The sequence below is a fragment of the Siphateles boraxobius genome, unplaced genomic scaffold, assembly GCF_051911475.1.
Source record: "Siphateles boraxobius isolate OS27281-9 unplaced genomic scaffold, OSU_SipBor_1 5, whole genome shotgun sequence".
NCBI classification, from domain to species: Eukaryota; Metazoa; Chordata; class Actinopteri; order Cypriniformes; family Leuciscidae; genus Siphateles; species Siphateles boraxobius.
The window spans coordinates 3,007,366-3,021,081 of NW_027509141.1; the positions used below are offsets into that span (position 1 = coordinate 3,007,366).

General features: G+C 44.0%; 1 protein-coding gene across 4 annotated transcripts in view; it reads right to left on the minus strand.

Annotated features, from left to right (window-relative positions):
* The window catches only part of lrp1aa (low density lipoprotein receptor-related protein 1Aa), a 264,759-nt gene that overhangs the window by 140,120 nt on the left and 110,923 nt on the right, over positions 1-13,716 (minus strand). For all 4 annotated transcript variants that reach the window (XM_077204508.1, XM_077204507.1, XM_077204510.1 and 1 more), the window contains exons 16-20: positions 11,807-11,947; positions 11,599-11,724; positions 7,780-7,896; positions 7,161-7,241; positions 5,713-5,880 (exon numbers count right to left, since the gene is read on the minus strand). In XM_077204508.1, the coding sequence (XP_077060623.1) occupies positions 5,713-5,880; positions 7,161-7,241; positions 7,780-7,896; positions 11,599-11,724; positions 11,807-11,947 (633 nt within the window). The remainder of the gene's footprint in view (positions 1-5,712; positions 5,881-7,160; positions 7,242-7,779; positions 7,897-11,598; positions 11,725-11,806; positions 11,948-13,716) is intronic.

The window sequence follows — 13,716 nt, forward strand, 5'->3', positions numbered from 1 at the left end:
GGGCACATATCCAGGCCGGGGTCTCAGGATCACGTGAGAGTAAGCCGGCCCGAATTCCAGGCACGCTTCGTCAACAGAGGATGTGTGCAGGTCCCCTACCCTCTTGATGGAGGCCAGTGAAACAAGGAGCGCTGTGTTCATAGACAGGAATTTAAGCTCGACTGATTGCAGGGGCTCAAATGGAGCACTCTTCAGGGCAGTTAGAACCACTGAGAGGTCCCAAGAGGGAACGAGAGGAGGGCGAGGCGGATTTAGTCTCCTCGCTCCTCTCAGGAACCCGATGACCAGGTCGTGCTTCCCCACCAACTTACCTTCGATGAGGTCATGGTGTGCGGCAATGGCGGCAAGGTCTGCGCAAGAAGGCTCACTGGGGGAAACGCATACTTGCGGCCCTGCGGCCAGCTGTGCGCCAGAGCATCCGTGCCCTCGGTCAGGGAATAAAACTGGGCGCAATGGGTCGAGTCGTGAGAGGCAAACAGATCTATCTGTGCGTCCCCGAACTGGTCCCAAATCAGCTGAACCGACTGGGGATGGAGTCGCCATTCTCCAGGGAGGGGCTGAAGCCGCGAGAGCTCGTCGGCTGCACAGTTCAGGACTCCGGGAATGAAAGTGACTCGAAGCGACCTCAGATGCTTCTGACTCCATAAGAGGAGATGGCGGGCGAGTTACGACATACGGCGCGAGCGTAGACCACCTTGACGGTTGATGTACGCTACTGTGGCGGTATTGTCTGATCGGACTAGTACGTGTTGACCCCTGACCAACGCCCGGAAGCGGTGCAGGGCAAGGCGTACTGCCAGCAACTCGAGGCAATAGACATGCCATACTACTCAACACTACATGCGAGAATCACTGAGCTTCAGGAGCAACCTTGCTCAACACCTAAGTGTGAAGAAATTCACTGAACTTCAGGAGCATTTCTGCTCAACACCTGGTGTGATAAATCTCACTGAATTTTTCAGGAGCATTTCTGCTCAACATGAATGTGTGACAGCATGTCTATTGCGCATGGCGCCCCAGCCCGTGCAGGCATCTGTTGAGACAACAACATGCAGGGAAGCTCGTTCCAGGGGCACTCGGACCCGTAGAAAACTGAGGTTCGACCACGGGGTGAGTACTGACGGCAGGTCAGAGTAACTGGTACTCGGAGGGTGCCGTGTTGCCATGCCCACCTCGGGACTCGGTCGCGAAGCCAAAGCTGAAGCGGTCTCATATGAAGCAATCTGAGCGGCGTACCGCGGCTGCAGATGCCATATGCCCCAGGAGCCTCTGAAAAAAACTTCAGTGGAACCGCACTCTTGCGCTTGATAGTCTCAGGCAAGTCAGCAATGGCTGAGTGGAGAAGGCGACCAAGTCCATACCGAGAAAAGAGCTCCTCTGCACGGGGCAAAGTTTACTCCTTTCCAAGTTGACCCGATGGCCCAGACGATCTAGGTGCCGGAGCACTGGGTCCCTGTATTCGCAAACTGGTCTCAGTAGTGAGCTTAAGACAGCCAGTCACCGAGATAGTTCAGGATGCGAACCCCGTGTTCCCATGGAGGAACAAGGGCTGCCTCAACAAACTTGTGAAGGCGCGAGGAGACAGGGCTAGCCCGAATGGGAGAACAGCGTACTGATATGCGCGCGCCCTGACAGCAAACCGTAGGTATGGTCTGAGTCGAAGGAGAACGGAGACATAAAAGTAGGCGTCCTTCAGGTCGATCGCTGCAAACCAATCCTGTGGCCGCACACATCCAGAAATGCGTTTGGTCAGGAGCATCTTGAACGGCAGCCTGTGAAGGGAGCGGTTCAGATGCGTAGGTCCATGATTTGCCGAAACCCACCAGACTTCTCCGGGACAGTGAGGTAGTGGCTGTAAACCCGGACCTCATTTCGGCTGGAGGGACAGTCTCAATCGCACCCTTCGCCAGTAGGGTAGCAACCTCCGCTCTCATAATAGGGGCATAGCCATCGACCAAAGTGGAGCGGACTCCCCTGAAGCGGGGAGGAGACCGTGCAAACTGAATCGCAACCCGAGCTAATGGTTCGCGCGACCCAGCGGAACAGCTAGGGAAGCTCTAGGCAGGCTCCCAACTGTGCCAGCGGCGTCAAGAACCACAGACGTCCCCCCGGTGGTGCAGCGAAGCGGAATGACCGGCCCACACGTGGACGGCATAGCGGCCCGGTGTGGGGGCAAGGTCAAAACCGCACCCTGACAGAGGAGGCCAGGGAAGGACCAGCGTTCCACGGGGGCCTGCTCTGTCAGGGGTCTTGCGACAGAGTGGGACAGGGGCGAAGCGGGCCGTGGATGTCGACCATGTCAACCGCCTCTGGGACAGAGGGGGACGAGGAGAGCACGGCTTGTGGGCGGTGCTCTGTGTCGTCCGAGAACTCTGTATGCTCAGAGACGAGAGAGTCAGCTCTTTCTGAATAAGGATTCTTCCCCAGCCCTCCACCGGGGAAAGGAGTGGCCCTGCTACCAACTCCTGGAAAGAACTGAGTCTCATCTCTGAGCAGCCCATCTCAAAAGTGCAGCTTAACCCGGCGTTTAGCGAGGGGAGGGGCTGGAGAGGGCTGTGGCAGCCCCCCTACGGTCTTCCAGAGCCAGGCCCGGGTGAACGGGCGGGGTTGGAACCGTGGGAGGGCGCCTTCGGCGGTGGGCAGACCGAGGGATCTGAGCGGACGGCGGGGCCGTCGGGCAGAATAACCTCAATCTGCTCACGGGCGGTTGAGAACTGTTGGGCAGAAGCACTCAACCGCACCGCCGAAGAGGCCGACCTGGGAGATGGGGGTGTCGAGCAGACGGGTCCGCCCGACATCGTGCACATCAGACCGGTCAGACCCAGAATGGTGAACATCACCTGACTCCGAGAGCGTACGGCCACTTTCGTCGTTCGGAGAGCAAGGTCAGTGGCGGCGCGCAGCTCACTGAAGAGCCTTGGGTCAGTCCCGCCCTCCTGCATGTCCATGAGCATCTGGGTCAGGAAGACCAGCAGAACGGTCATGGGATGCAGTGAGGCGGCTGCCTGTCCTGTGGCACTATAGGATTTCGCCACAGATTAGTGTAGACGAAAAGAACTACAGGCTTTGGACGGGTGCTTAGGATTGTGCCGGGAAGCACTCTGAGGACACAGTAGCATGGCAACCGAGCGTTCAACCGGGGGGACCCCAGTGTACCCATGGGCAGCGGCCCCTGAGGGGAGGAAAGGCGGATGAGACCAATGAGCAGACCCGTGATCTCATTATGCACGTCCGGGAGGAAAGATATTGGGGTTTGCCGTGGAGGCGGGTCGGCGGCCTAACCCAAAAACCAATCGTCCCGGGAAAGCATGGCCGTCATCTTCGGATCAGACTCAAGCACAGCCGTATGCACACCAGAGGGTGGCAGCTGTGACGAGTCGTCATTTCCAGAAGAGTCAAGCCCACCTAGTGATGCTGCTACAGACACAGCATCATCCTCCGTAGCTTCAAATGAAAACACACGGGCCTACCGAGGGTAGACTCGTGGAATCATCAGTTCGCTAGCGGGCACCGTCCTTAAAAAGGGGGGGGGGGCTGGGGTCGCGGACACAGAGTCGGCGCCTTGTTCCAGACCAACACCCTCAGGTCACCCTGGCCACCAGCCGAAGATCGGGGGGTGGATGAGGGGAATCTAACTCTTGCGAGTTCACCGAGTCTCGACCTATATATGACGCGATGATCACGTTCCCAGCGAGAACATGAGTCACCCACGAGCGCTGTTCAAGCATGATCAAAGCCCAAACACACTAGACAGCGCTGGTGCCCATCAGAGTCCGATACCAGTCCGCTGCAATAAGAAATGCACGGGCGAGCTGTCTTTAAAAAGACGTGCCGCGTGCGAGCTCTTTTATGAGAGGAGAAAAATTAAACTCCGCGATGTTGAAGCGCACAGGGAGACACACACACACTGGCAGATCACTGCACAGATCAGCAGGCACTGTGACGCTGCAGATCGCCGTCACACCAACACCGGAGAGAGAAGCTCGTCTTGTAGAGCGAAGTCAGAGATGACTGTGGAGTGAAGAAATACTCTTGGCTCCGAAGCGAAAACATATCTGCATTTTGCCAGCTTCCGCCTTTCATACCCACGAGGTGGGGCGGAGTTACGCTATGCAAATTCCGCAGACCCATGGCATTTCTTTGCCGTTGGCTCGTTTTGTAATACTCGAAGTCGATAGGTGTTCTAAGCGAAACCCCATTCGTCGTCATCTGACGTAACTTGGAGTGACAACGAAAGGGAACTGTAGGTGTACCTCAGGATTTGGTACTTGGCCCCCTCTCTTTTCAATATCCAGGCAAACTGATTGTCATACTAATGCTACACCAATGACAAGCAGCTCTACCTATAATGGCATTTTCATCTCCAAATTTGTGAAGACGGGGCTCCTTGTCTTCCCATTTAGCTAGTAATTCAACACTTTTGCAACATCAAGAAGTAAGCTAGGAACTTTGGCAATAGAACCTTATTAAAAGAATTTCCTACTATTTCACTGTTGTTTATCTGTCTACATCTCTTAACTTTTCATTTTCTAAGGAATTGTAGTAAAATGATTGATAGGTCTATACTGATACTGTCGAATGAGAACGAAAACTTGAACTGAATTGAGCTGGTTGATGACACTGTTGACTTCTGTAGAGCTGCTTTATAACTGACTTTGTTTAATAATACTGATTTGAACTGAATAAGGACACTATTGTTTTTGTAGAGCTCCCCTACAACAGGGTTTGAATTAGTCTCATATTTAATTAAGTTTGCATTCTGTTATTGAATTCTCTAATTTTCCTGTTTATTACTGTGATGGTGCTTAGAAACTATCTTTACTGTATAAAATGCTATATAAATAAAAGATACTTGACTTCTCATGTAACTGTCTCTTTAGGACGCATCACTTATGCTGTTATGTTCTTCATCTGTTAGTCATTTTAGATAAAAAAACATCAGGTAAATTAACAAAGGTAAACACCATGAGTTCTCCAAAGTTGACTAAAACTGTTATTGTGGTGGTTTTGTGAGGTGGGATTTGTTTGTAATAATCCCTTCTTAAACTCACCATCACAGTGTAATATTTCTCATATCTGCCTCTAGTGCTAACAGAGCCGCTGGAAAACACGTTTATCCCCAGGAGAGAGAGGCAAGTCTATATTTGGGTAAAATGGCAGTGGTGTATATGAACGCAAAGATTCCTCATTAATTAACTCAAGATGTGCCTTAATGTGGTTATTTCTGTGTAATGGTTTCTTTCATTTCTTTCTTTGACACAAATTTGTTTAATAATTGAGGAATTTTATTGAACAGAATTTCAATTGACGTTGGATCCATGACTATATAGAGGCCAGAGTTATGCATAACTCTGGTTGGTTATGGTGAGCTTTGGTTAACCTGTAAACCCTTAGATTAATGGACTCTGCAGCTCTTTCAGTCACCATTGGTCTCTCTGTGACTTTTCTCACTAGTATATTTCCATTGTGCCTGGAGTTGCTGTACAAGAGATGGCCTTTTCTAAACAATGAACTTGAGGCTTGGTTTATCTTTCACTTCCTGACAATTGAATCAAAAGCAGGGGCTGCTAAGACATCCAAGAGCTTTCATATCATTATGTATTCCCACTTCAATATATTAATACTGCCTCAGAATTAGTCTAAAATGTGTTTTTTTTTTAGAAGGCAGAATAAGTTATGGTGTGGAAGAAAGCATTAGTGTGATGAACTCACCCTGGTTAGTGCAGTTTGCGTGAGTCTCGTCACTGTAGTCCCCACAGTCGTTGTCTCCGTCACAGGTCCAGTAGTCGGGAATACAGCGACCGCTGTTACATTTAAACTGAGCGCTGGAGCATGAATGACTACAGCCGGCTTCATCACTGTTATCACCACAGTCATTGTCTGGAAGAGGTTAAATGGTCAAATGTATTCTATGATCCCCTGAAATATAATGCATGAAGTATAAGCCATATTTTAAAGTACACCACCAGTCAAAGGATTGGACACACTTGAATAAATTCATGTTTCTGACAATCAAGAAGAAAAACTGTTAATATAAAGGATTTTGTGTGAAATGTGTTTTGCAGCCAAATATAAACTGTCAAGGTTACTATCGTAAATGAAAACTAAAACCATAAAAAAAACGTTTTCATTAACTGAAATAAAATATAAAAAAACTAAACTTATTTAATTTCAGCTAGTTGCTAACATTTTTCACTTTCATTTAGTTTAACTTGAAGTACTATAGTATAAAATTCTGCAAAATTCCTATAGTCCAATTTGCTTTGTTTCACAGTTTTGATTTCTTCTGATCTATTTGATAATTGAAAAAGAAAGAACAGGTGTGTCCAAACTTTTGACTGGACATAAAAACTAAGTTTCAATCGCTTTAAAGAGGTTATAAACTGCCTTTAATACTTTACCAATATAAAAGAAGCAGCCATGCTGGGAAAAATTTTTCTTAGATATACTGGGCCAATATGGAATATCCATGTGAGCTATAGGCTATGATTTAATATAATTAATTTGTAATACAATTATACAAGCAAATGGCATTTGGCTGAAATATGAGTATTTCACATTAATATAACATGGTAAATGTGGCAGCTTGTCTTTAGACACACATTTTACACAATTTTGTAACATTTTAGAAAATGAATAATAAACATCACAGAAACTGCATAGATCATACATGCACCACTGGGAATGAACACGGGTTAATATTTAATGCTAAATCTCTTCTTATGGATGTTAATAGTTATGTTAGTTAAAGTAAAATGGGCAGGGGAATTTTTTTTTTTTTTTTTTTTTTTTACCATTTTGGGGGCAAGATTTTAGAAATAATGAATTGCTACAGATATTTTAGACCTTTCAACAGCTTTAAAGGTATTTCCTGAAATCCTGTTGAGACGTCATTATAATGTTATAACACCAGTCAATTTATGGTGCATGTTGATCTATGCACTAACCGGTCGGGTTCGGACAATTGAACTCATCAGAGCTGTCCCCACAATCCTTTTCTGCAACACACAGCCCATGTGACACAGGGGGAGGGGCAAATGGTCAAGAGAAGAGGACATGACGTTACACAAAAGACACATGAAATGATCAACAAAGACAAATAAGGGAAAAAGTGCAGGGGACACAAAAAGAAAAGAGAACAAAACAATTCAGAAGCTCACCGTTATCACAGCGCCAGTTGATATTGATACAGCGTCCATTATTACAGGTGAACTGAGTGAGCGGGAAACAGGTTGGGTATGCTGACGACACAAACATCATCATAAACAATCAATAATAATATAGAAAATTAACAAACACTCATCTCATATAATCAATAAATAAATGCAACCTTTAACTATTTTAAATGTGAGTTTTTACTGGTTGCATGTAAATATGAATATGACTTTACATGGTTCAATGTTTTTAAAGTGGTCGTATCACATATTTTGATTATTTACATTGCAACTGAATAATTGTCCTAATTGAAAAAAAAATTTACACAAAGAAATAGAATATTAATAATGTATGAAGTTTTGGGTTTAATTTATCCAAAATGAGCTTTTTCATGAGCCATGAAATAAACCTAGATGAATAAACCTAGTAAAAACAAAATGTAATTCTAAATTCCTAAAACATTTACAAAATGTAAATCTATAAAATGTCATAAAACATTTCCTTCAAAGTTGGAACGGACAAAACTAGCACTGAACTAGTTTTTCTAAAACTATCACATAAATATTAATGGCTGAAGTCATTAATTTTAATAAGCTGGCACCAACATAAAGTAACATGATTTACCGCAGGACGCAGGCTCATCGGAGCGGTCCCCGCAGTCATCATCCAGGTCACATGTCCAGGAGATGGGAATACAGCGGCCACTGGCACACGAGTACTGATTCGGAGGACACGTCCGAGCTGCAAAGGAGAACCACAACTGAACGCATTCAAACAAAAATGATTGTATATAGTTATTATCATATATCATATTATGGCCTTCGTGTTGTTTGTAAGCCAGTAGAAAAGCAGCAGATGTACAACATTTACAGTCCTTCTCTTTCAAGAACAGGAATCCATTCCCCACTGCTTTTCTGTGGAAACAAGTTCATCTTCAACATGTTTGCCATGACATTAATTTTCCAGAGCACTGAATATGGAGTTTGTTATGAAAACCCGACGTTTTATAAGTGGAGTCATACGTATTGTGCAATAATAATAATAATTATTTTTATTAGTGTCCACCAGGTTGGAATTCTTGGAAGGGAATCTTTTTGTCAAGGGTCTTGGTTGAAGAAACAAGATCTATATGCAGCAGTCTTTATTAATCACAAACTCAAACTAACAAAAACACTCAAGATACTCAGATTTCTAATACACTGAGCAGAACAACCAAGCTTATAGCGACCTCGACAGACAACTAGACAAGGTTAAACTCAGGCTTAAAGGGGCATTTGGCAACTCTAGCTATTTCTTTGCTGATTTTCACTTTTGTTGTCGCATGTTTTCTCAGAGAGCTCCCCCTACAGCTGTGATGCGTATATTTCACAACACTATCGTAAGAAAACTCACTTGCGGCCCCTCCTCCCCCTTTCTACCGCTGCTCATGTGCGTTTGTTATTATCGGAGCCGGCCAACTTTATCGTGTGGAGTGTGTCTACCGAGGTGGGTAATACATCACACACATTGAGGGCGGCGTGTGTTTATGTCGAATTGCCGTAAAGCAGTTTGTGTTTCTCGCTCGTTCTCGCTTCTCACGAGACTTCCTATATCCAACTTACCGGGACGTTAGTCCCCATGTAGCAAGGTTGCTTTTCCGCCTGGGAACGTTGGGGGAGCGAGGAAAGTCACCATTCTCACCGGAACATGATTTCTAAACCGTTTTATTACGTTGAAATAGTTGCCGAATGCCCCTTTAAATACACAGGCAAACAAGAGAAACTAATGAGACTGATTAACAAGACACACCTGAACTCAACTAACACAATCAGTAACCAAGGATACAAACAGGCTGGGGACGAAGAAGACTGAACTAATGAACTGGTTAGAAGATTAACTGAGAAATAAACTGCGATGTATCTACACCGTATCTCTTTTATTAATCTGTTAAACATGTTTTTGAAACAAAGCTGTTTTTAATTTTCATGGACTAATTATTGCAGTGTTCGGACATGTTATAGACTGTTAATAATTTTAATTATATGCCTATAATTCATTGTGATCGACCTAAATGTTTAAGACAATTTTCAATGAGTAGGAAGCTTCTATGTAATCAGTTATTATCCTCAAAGCGTTTTGTGGTGATGCGCTATGAAAATGATTGCGTGGCAAATTAATTAGCCTATCAATTTAATAATAAAAGTAGCCTTCCCTAATAATAATAATAATACACTAGTATTAGTAATACTAGCAATAATTTAATACATAAATTGGAAATGTTAAATCAGCTTGATATTGATAGCTGATGCTTGTTTTGACAATATCTCTACATGATATTGTCTATTGGCGCAGCCCGGCACAGGGTTATATTTCAATCGTAGCCTATAGTGTGAGCAGTCGCAGCTTGACGTTCGGACCAGTGTTGCAAACTTAGTGCCTTTGTCGCTATTTTTAGCGACTTTTCAGACCCCTTTAGCGAATTTTTTTCAAAAACGCGACTAGCGACAAATCTAGCAACTTTTTAGACAAACCTCAGCAACCTCTAGATGTTGCTACTATGTTGTTCTGCGAGCGCGAGCTCTTGCTTTCTCCCTGCCGTCACTCTCTCTAACTGCGTCTACCTTTTCAGTGAATGGCTGAGACGAGCAGGAGCACATTCATGTGTTAAGCGCGCGCCAGTTTTTTTGTTTTTCCACGGACTTGTCACTTATCTTCTTCTCTTTTGTTTTATTTTTAAAGAGTTTTGTTTGACCATTTTAATTTCCTTTCTTTTCTTGTGCTTATTACTTGTAATACTCACTATCACAGAGCGTTCATCCAGTTCCTGAACTCTCTCAATTCAGATAATAGGCAGGAAGAACGCAAGTACGAGTACGCAAGTACGTCATGAATATGTTAATTGGCGTATGACGTCATCTAGCGACATTCAATATGGCGGATGTGGTCTCAGTTTTTTCCATTGCTTCATGTAATCCCAGAAAAACTGTGAGATCTGTGTCTGTTTTAGACCGTCTGTTGTAGGACACCTTGTGCATGCAAAAATCTCTCTAGATTATTACAATTAATAATAAAATTAATGTTAATGGAATTAATGGAAATTTAAACTGATGTGTAACTGCCATAGTAACATTCAACCCAATCACTTGCATTTATCAATCTTATTCACTTGCTTATTAATTCCTTGTATTCATTTAGTAGTTGTTAGTTACTCTTGTTTATCTTTTTGCTAATAAAATCCATTTTATTACACTTCTGTCTTCCTTATGTCGATAACACAGTAAGAAGTTATACAATATCTTAGAAATGCTTCAGATTGGTCATTTGACAAACACCTTCCAATTTATTCAACAATCTTGCTAGATTGTACTTTAGTGTCAAGGTGAGACTGAAAGAAAGCGTTATCTGACACTCTCACACTGACTTTAAGGGGAGCTAGACTAAAACTCACAATATTAATATGAGACCCCTTAAACTCTGCTGCCCATCGTGAGAAACTATTAAATTAGTTGTGCCCGTGTGAGACAAATATTACACTACATTGCAGTCTAGAATTTCTTGCAAAGGCATAATCATAGACTGCCATGCCCTAAAAATAGATATGGTCTAAATTAAAGAGCGTAAACCATACAATTCAGCCATGAAGTCAAATATAGTACAACAGTTTGCTAAAGAGCCCAGAACTGCGTCAGATATACCATGTGTGATAAACTCTATATTTATACACGGCTGTCTAGGTATATTTCAGCTGACTCATGACAGAACATCAAGGAGAAATATTTTCATCTGACACCTTTATACTTAATTTTTCAGCAATTTTTCAGCAATATCGCATGAGATGGCAATTCAAGTTCCAGTTATCAGATGTGTGATTAGTGTAGATTTAAACCTATGACACTTCATGTCTGAGATGGACTACGGCAAAGTCTGTTGGATTGTGTGTGAGTGTGTGTGTGAGTGTGAGTGTGAGAGTGAGTGTGAGTGTGAGTGTGTGTGTGTGTGTGTGTGTGTGTGTGTGTGTGTGTGTGTGTGTGTGTGTGTGTGTGTGTGTGTGTGTTTGGTTATGGATGGTTAAGATGTGCACCGAAAAAGATCCTGACAACCTACACTCCGTCAAAACATAGTCTTTGCAGAGTGAATCTTTGGGCTTAGTGTGAAGAACGTCATAGAGCTGCAAATTCAGGTTAAATGCAAACAGAACTTGATTGTATGAGTGTGCACCTGTGTGCGTGTGTGTGTGTGTGTGTGTGTACCTGAGCATGTAGTGTTAGACTCGTCCTCGTCGCTGGCGCAGTCGTTGTCTCCGTCACACAGAACTTGACTGTGTGTGTGTGTGTGCGTGTGTACCTGAGCATGTAGTGTTAGACTCGTCCTCATCGTTGCCACAGTCGCTGTCTCCGTCACACAGAACTTGACTGTGTATGTGTGTGTGTGCGTGTGTGTGTGTGTGCGTGTGTGTGTGTGTACCTGAGCATGTAGTGTTAGACTCGTCCTCATCATTGCCGCAGTCGTTGTCTCCGTCACACAGCCAGCGCATGGGGATACAGCGGTTATTCTGACACTTGAAGCGATCCGCAGGGCACGTGTGCTGATCTACAGATGGACAAAACAACCGCTGCATGTGTGTGCTTCATACAAAGAGCTTGTTAAACACATGACGGGTGTGTGTTCTTACGGCACAGTTCAGCGGCCTCGTCGCTGTTGTCCAGACAGTCATTATCTCCGTCACATTTCCAGCGGTCTTGAATACAGCGGTTATTCTTACAGGCGAACTCTCCCGGCTGACACTGCGGAGGGGGGATGTACGATGGGTTTGCTGTGAGGAAACACACAAACACACACTAAATGTAAATAAGTCTGCTGAAGGCTAAGCTCTGTGAAAGAAAACATCTGAGTGGTTTCTGTTTCAAACATTCAGACACAAAAACCAAACCGCTTGATTCTAAAGTCAGCTGATTGTATCAACAGTCGGTCACAGATTAAAGCCTAAAAATGATGCATTATCTGACAGTGCGATCGAGCAGCTGCCGCAAACAGATTTGCTTCTGCTCAACAAGGCTTTTCTTGCGTTGTTCTCTGTCAGGACTGAGTGAACTCTATTATCCAGCTTTATTTGGCACATTTCTCACCTGGGTCGCTGAATGGTTTTTAATTAAGTTTTTAACATGTTATTTCCTCAGCAGTAATTAACCCTCTGATGGACAGATCTTTAAAAGCAATTTTTAACCGTTCAGGCTACAAGAAAAGTGGTCCTCTGAGCTGGGAGGAGCACACTCTTCTTGGCGTTGAGTAGCAACCCCAACATCTTTAAATGAGACAGAACGACATCTTGATGCCGAACTGCCATATGCTCAGATTGAGCTAGGATCAACCAATTGTCGATATAATATAATACGCGAATGCACTGGAGTCTCAGAGGAGCCAGAGCTGTATCCACGCATATTCTAAAGGTGCGGGGTGATAACCTAGGCCGAATGGAATAACCCGATACTGGTATGCTTTACCCCCGAAAGCAAACCTCAGGAACCTCCTGTGATGAGGATGGATAGATAGGTAAGCATCCTTTAAGTCTATTGTGACAAACCAGTCCTCGGACTGAATCTGTGACACAATCATATTTAGCGTAAGCATACTTTGAACTTGAGATTCTGAAACCTGCTGTTTAATTGACGCAGGTCTAGAGTAGGACGCAACCCCTCATCTTCTTTCGGAAACAATGAAATAATGGCTGTAAAACCCTGACTGTCTGCTGGGAGGAGGAACCCCTTCTACAGCTCCTTTTGCAGAAGTGTCAGTACTTCCTGCTCCATAACCAAAGCCTGCTCGGGGTCAGGGCTGGACTGGGACTTATAAACACAACCGATCTTTTCACGCCCCTGAATATGTATTCTAACTCCTATTAAAACCACTAATGCCATGTAGCTTAATGAGAGGGTAGGAATGAGTAAGAGTTAATAGATGAAATACCTACTAATTGTAAAATACAATCGAACTACTCCACAATGATGAATCCTAAAACAAGCTATAAGCTGCATTGGCATAGCAATACCAGTGTCTGACACAGGATTTTTGGTAAATCTGTGGTGGGTGGACTTCTGTTCCTTTAGGGGGGTTCGGGTAAGAAAAATCTGGTAAGAAAAATTGAAAAACTTTTTAATGTTAAATTCATCAATCTGGTGCACTTTGAAAGTTAAAAATTAAGAGCTCCAACGCAAAATCAGTGTGCAAATTGAACAAAGAAAAACTCAAAACTCTTTTAGCTGTGATATAGTGTCTGTCTGCATTACACTACTACATAATAATAGTTATAATAATAATTCCATGACAGTAATAGCCATATGTTGTAAAGCAAATGCACTGAAAAATAAAAGGGACTTTCAAAATTAGTTTTGTAGGCTACTAATTTCCATGCTTGAAAGAGATAAACACATGATCTTTTATTTTGGCGGAAAACATGGTTTACAAACGCGTCTCATTACAATTCTAGTAAAATGCGTAATCGTCAACTATGCCGATGTGTAAATAATGCGTAACTGGGTAATGGGTTCCCACACTCATCGCCTCAGTGTTCTGAAAGTAGCCTAG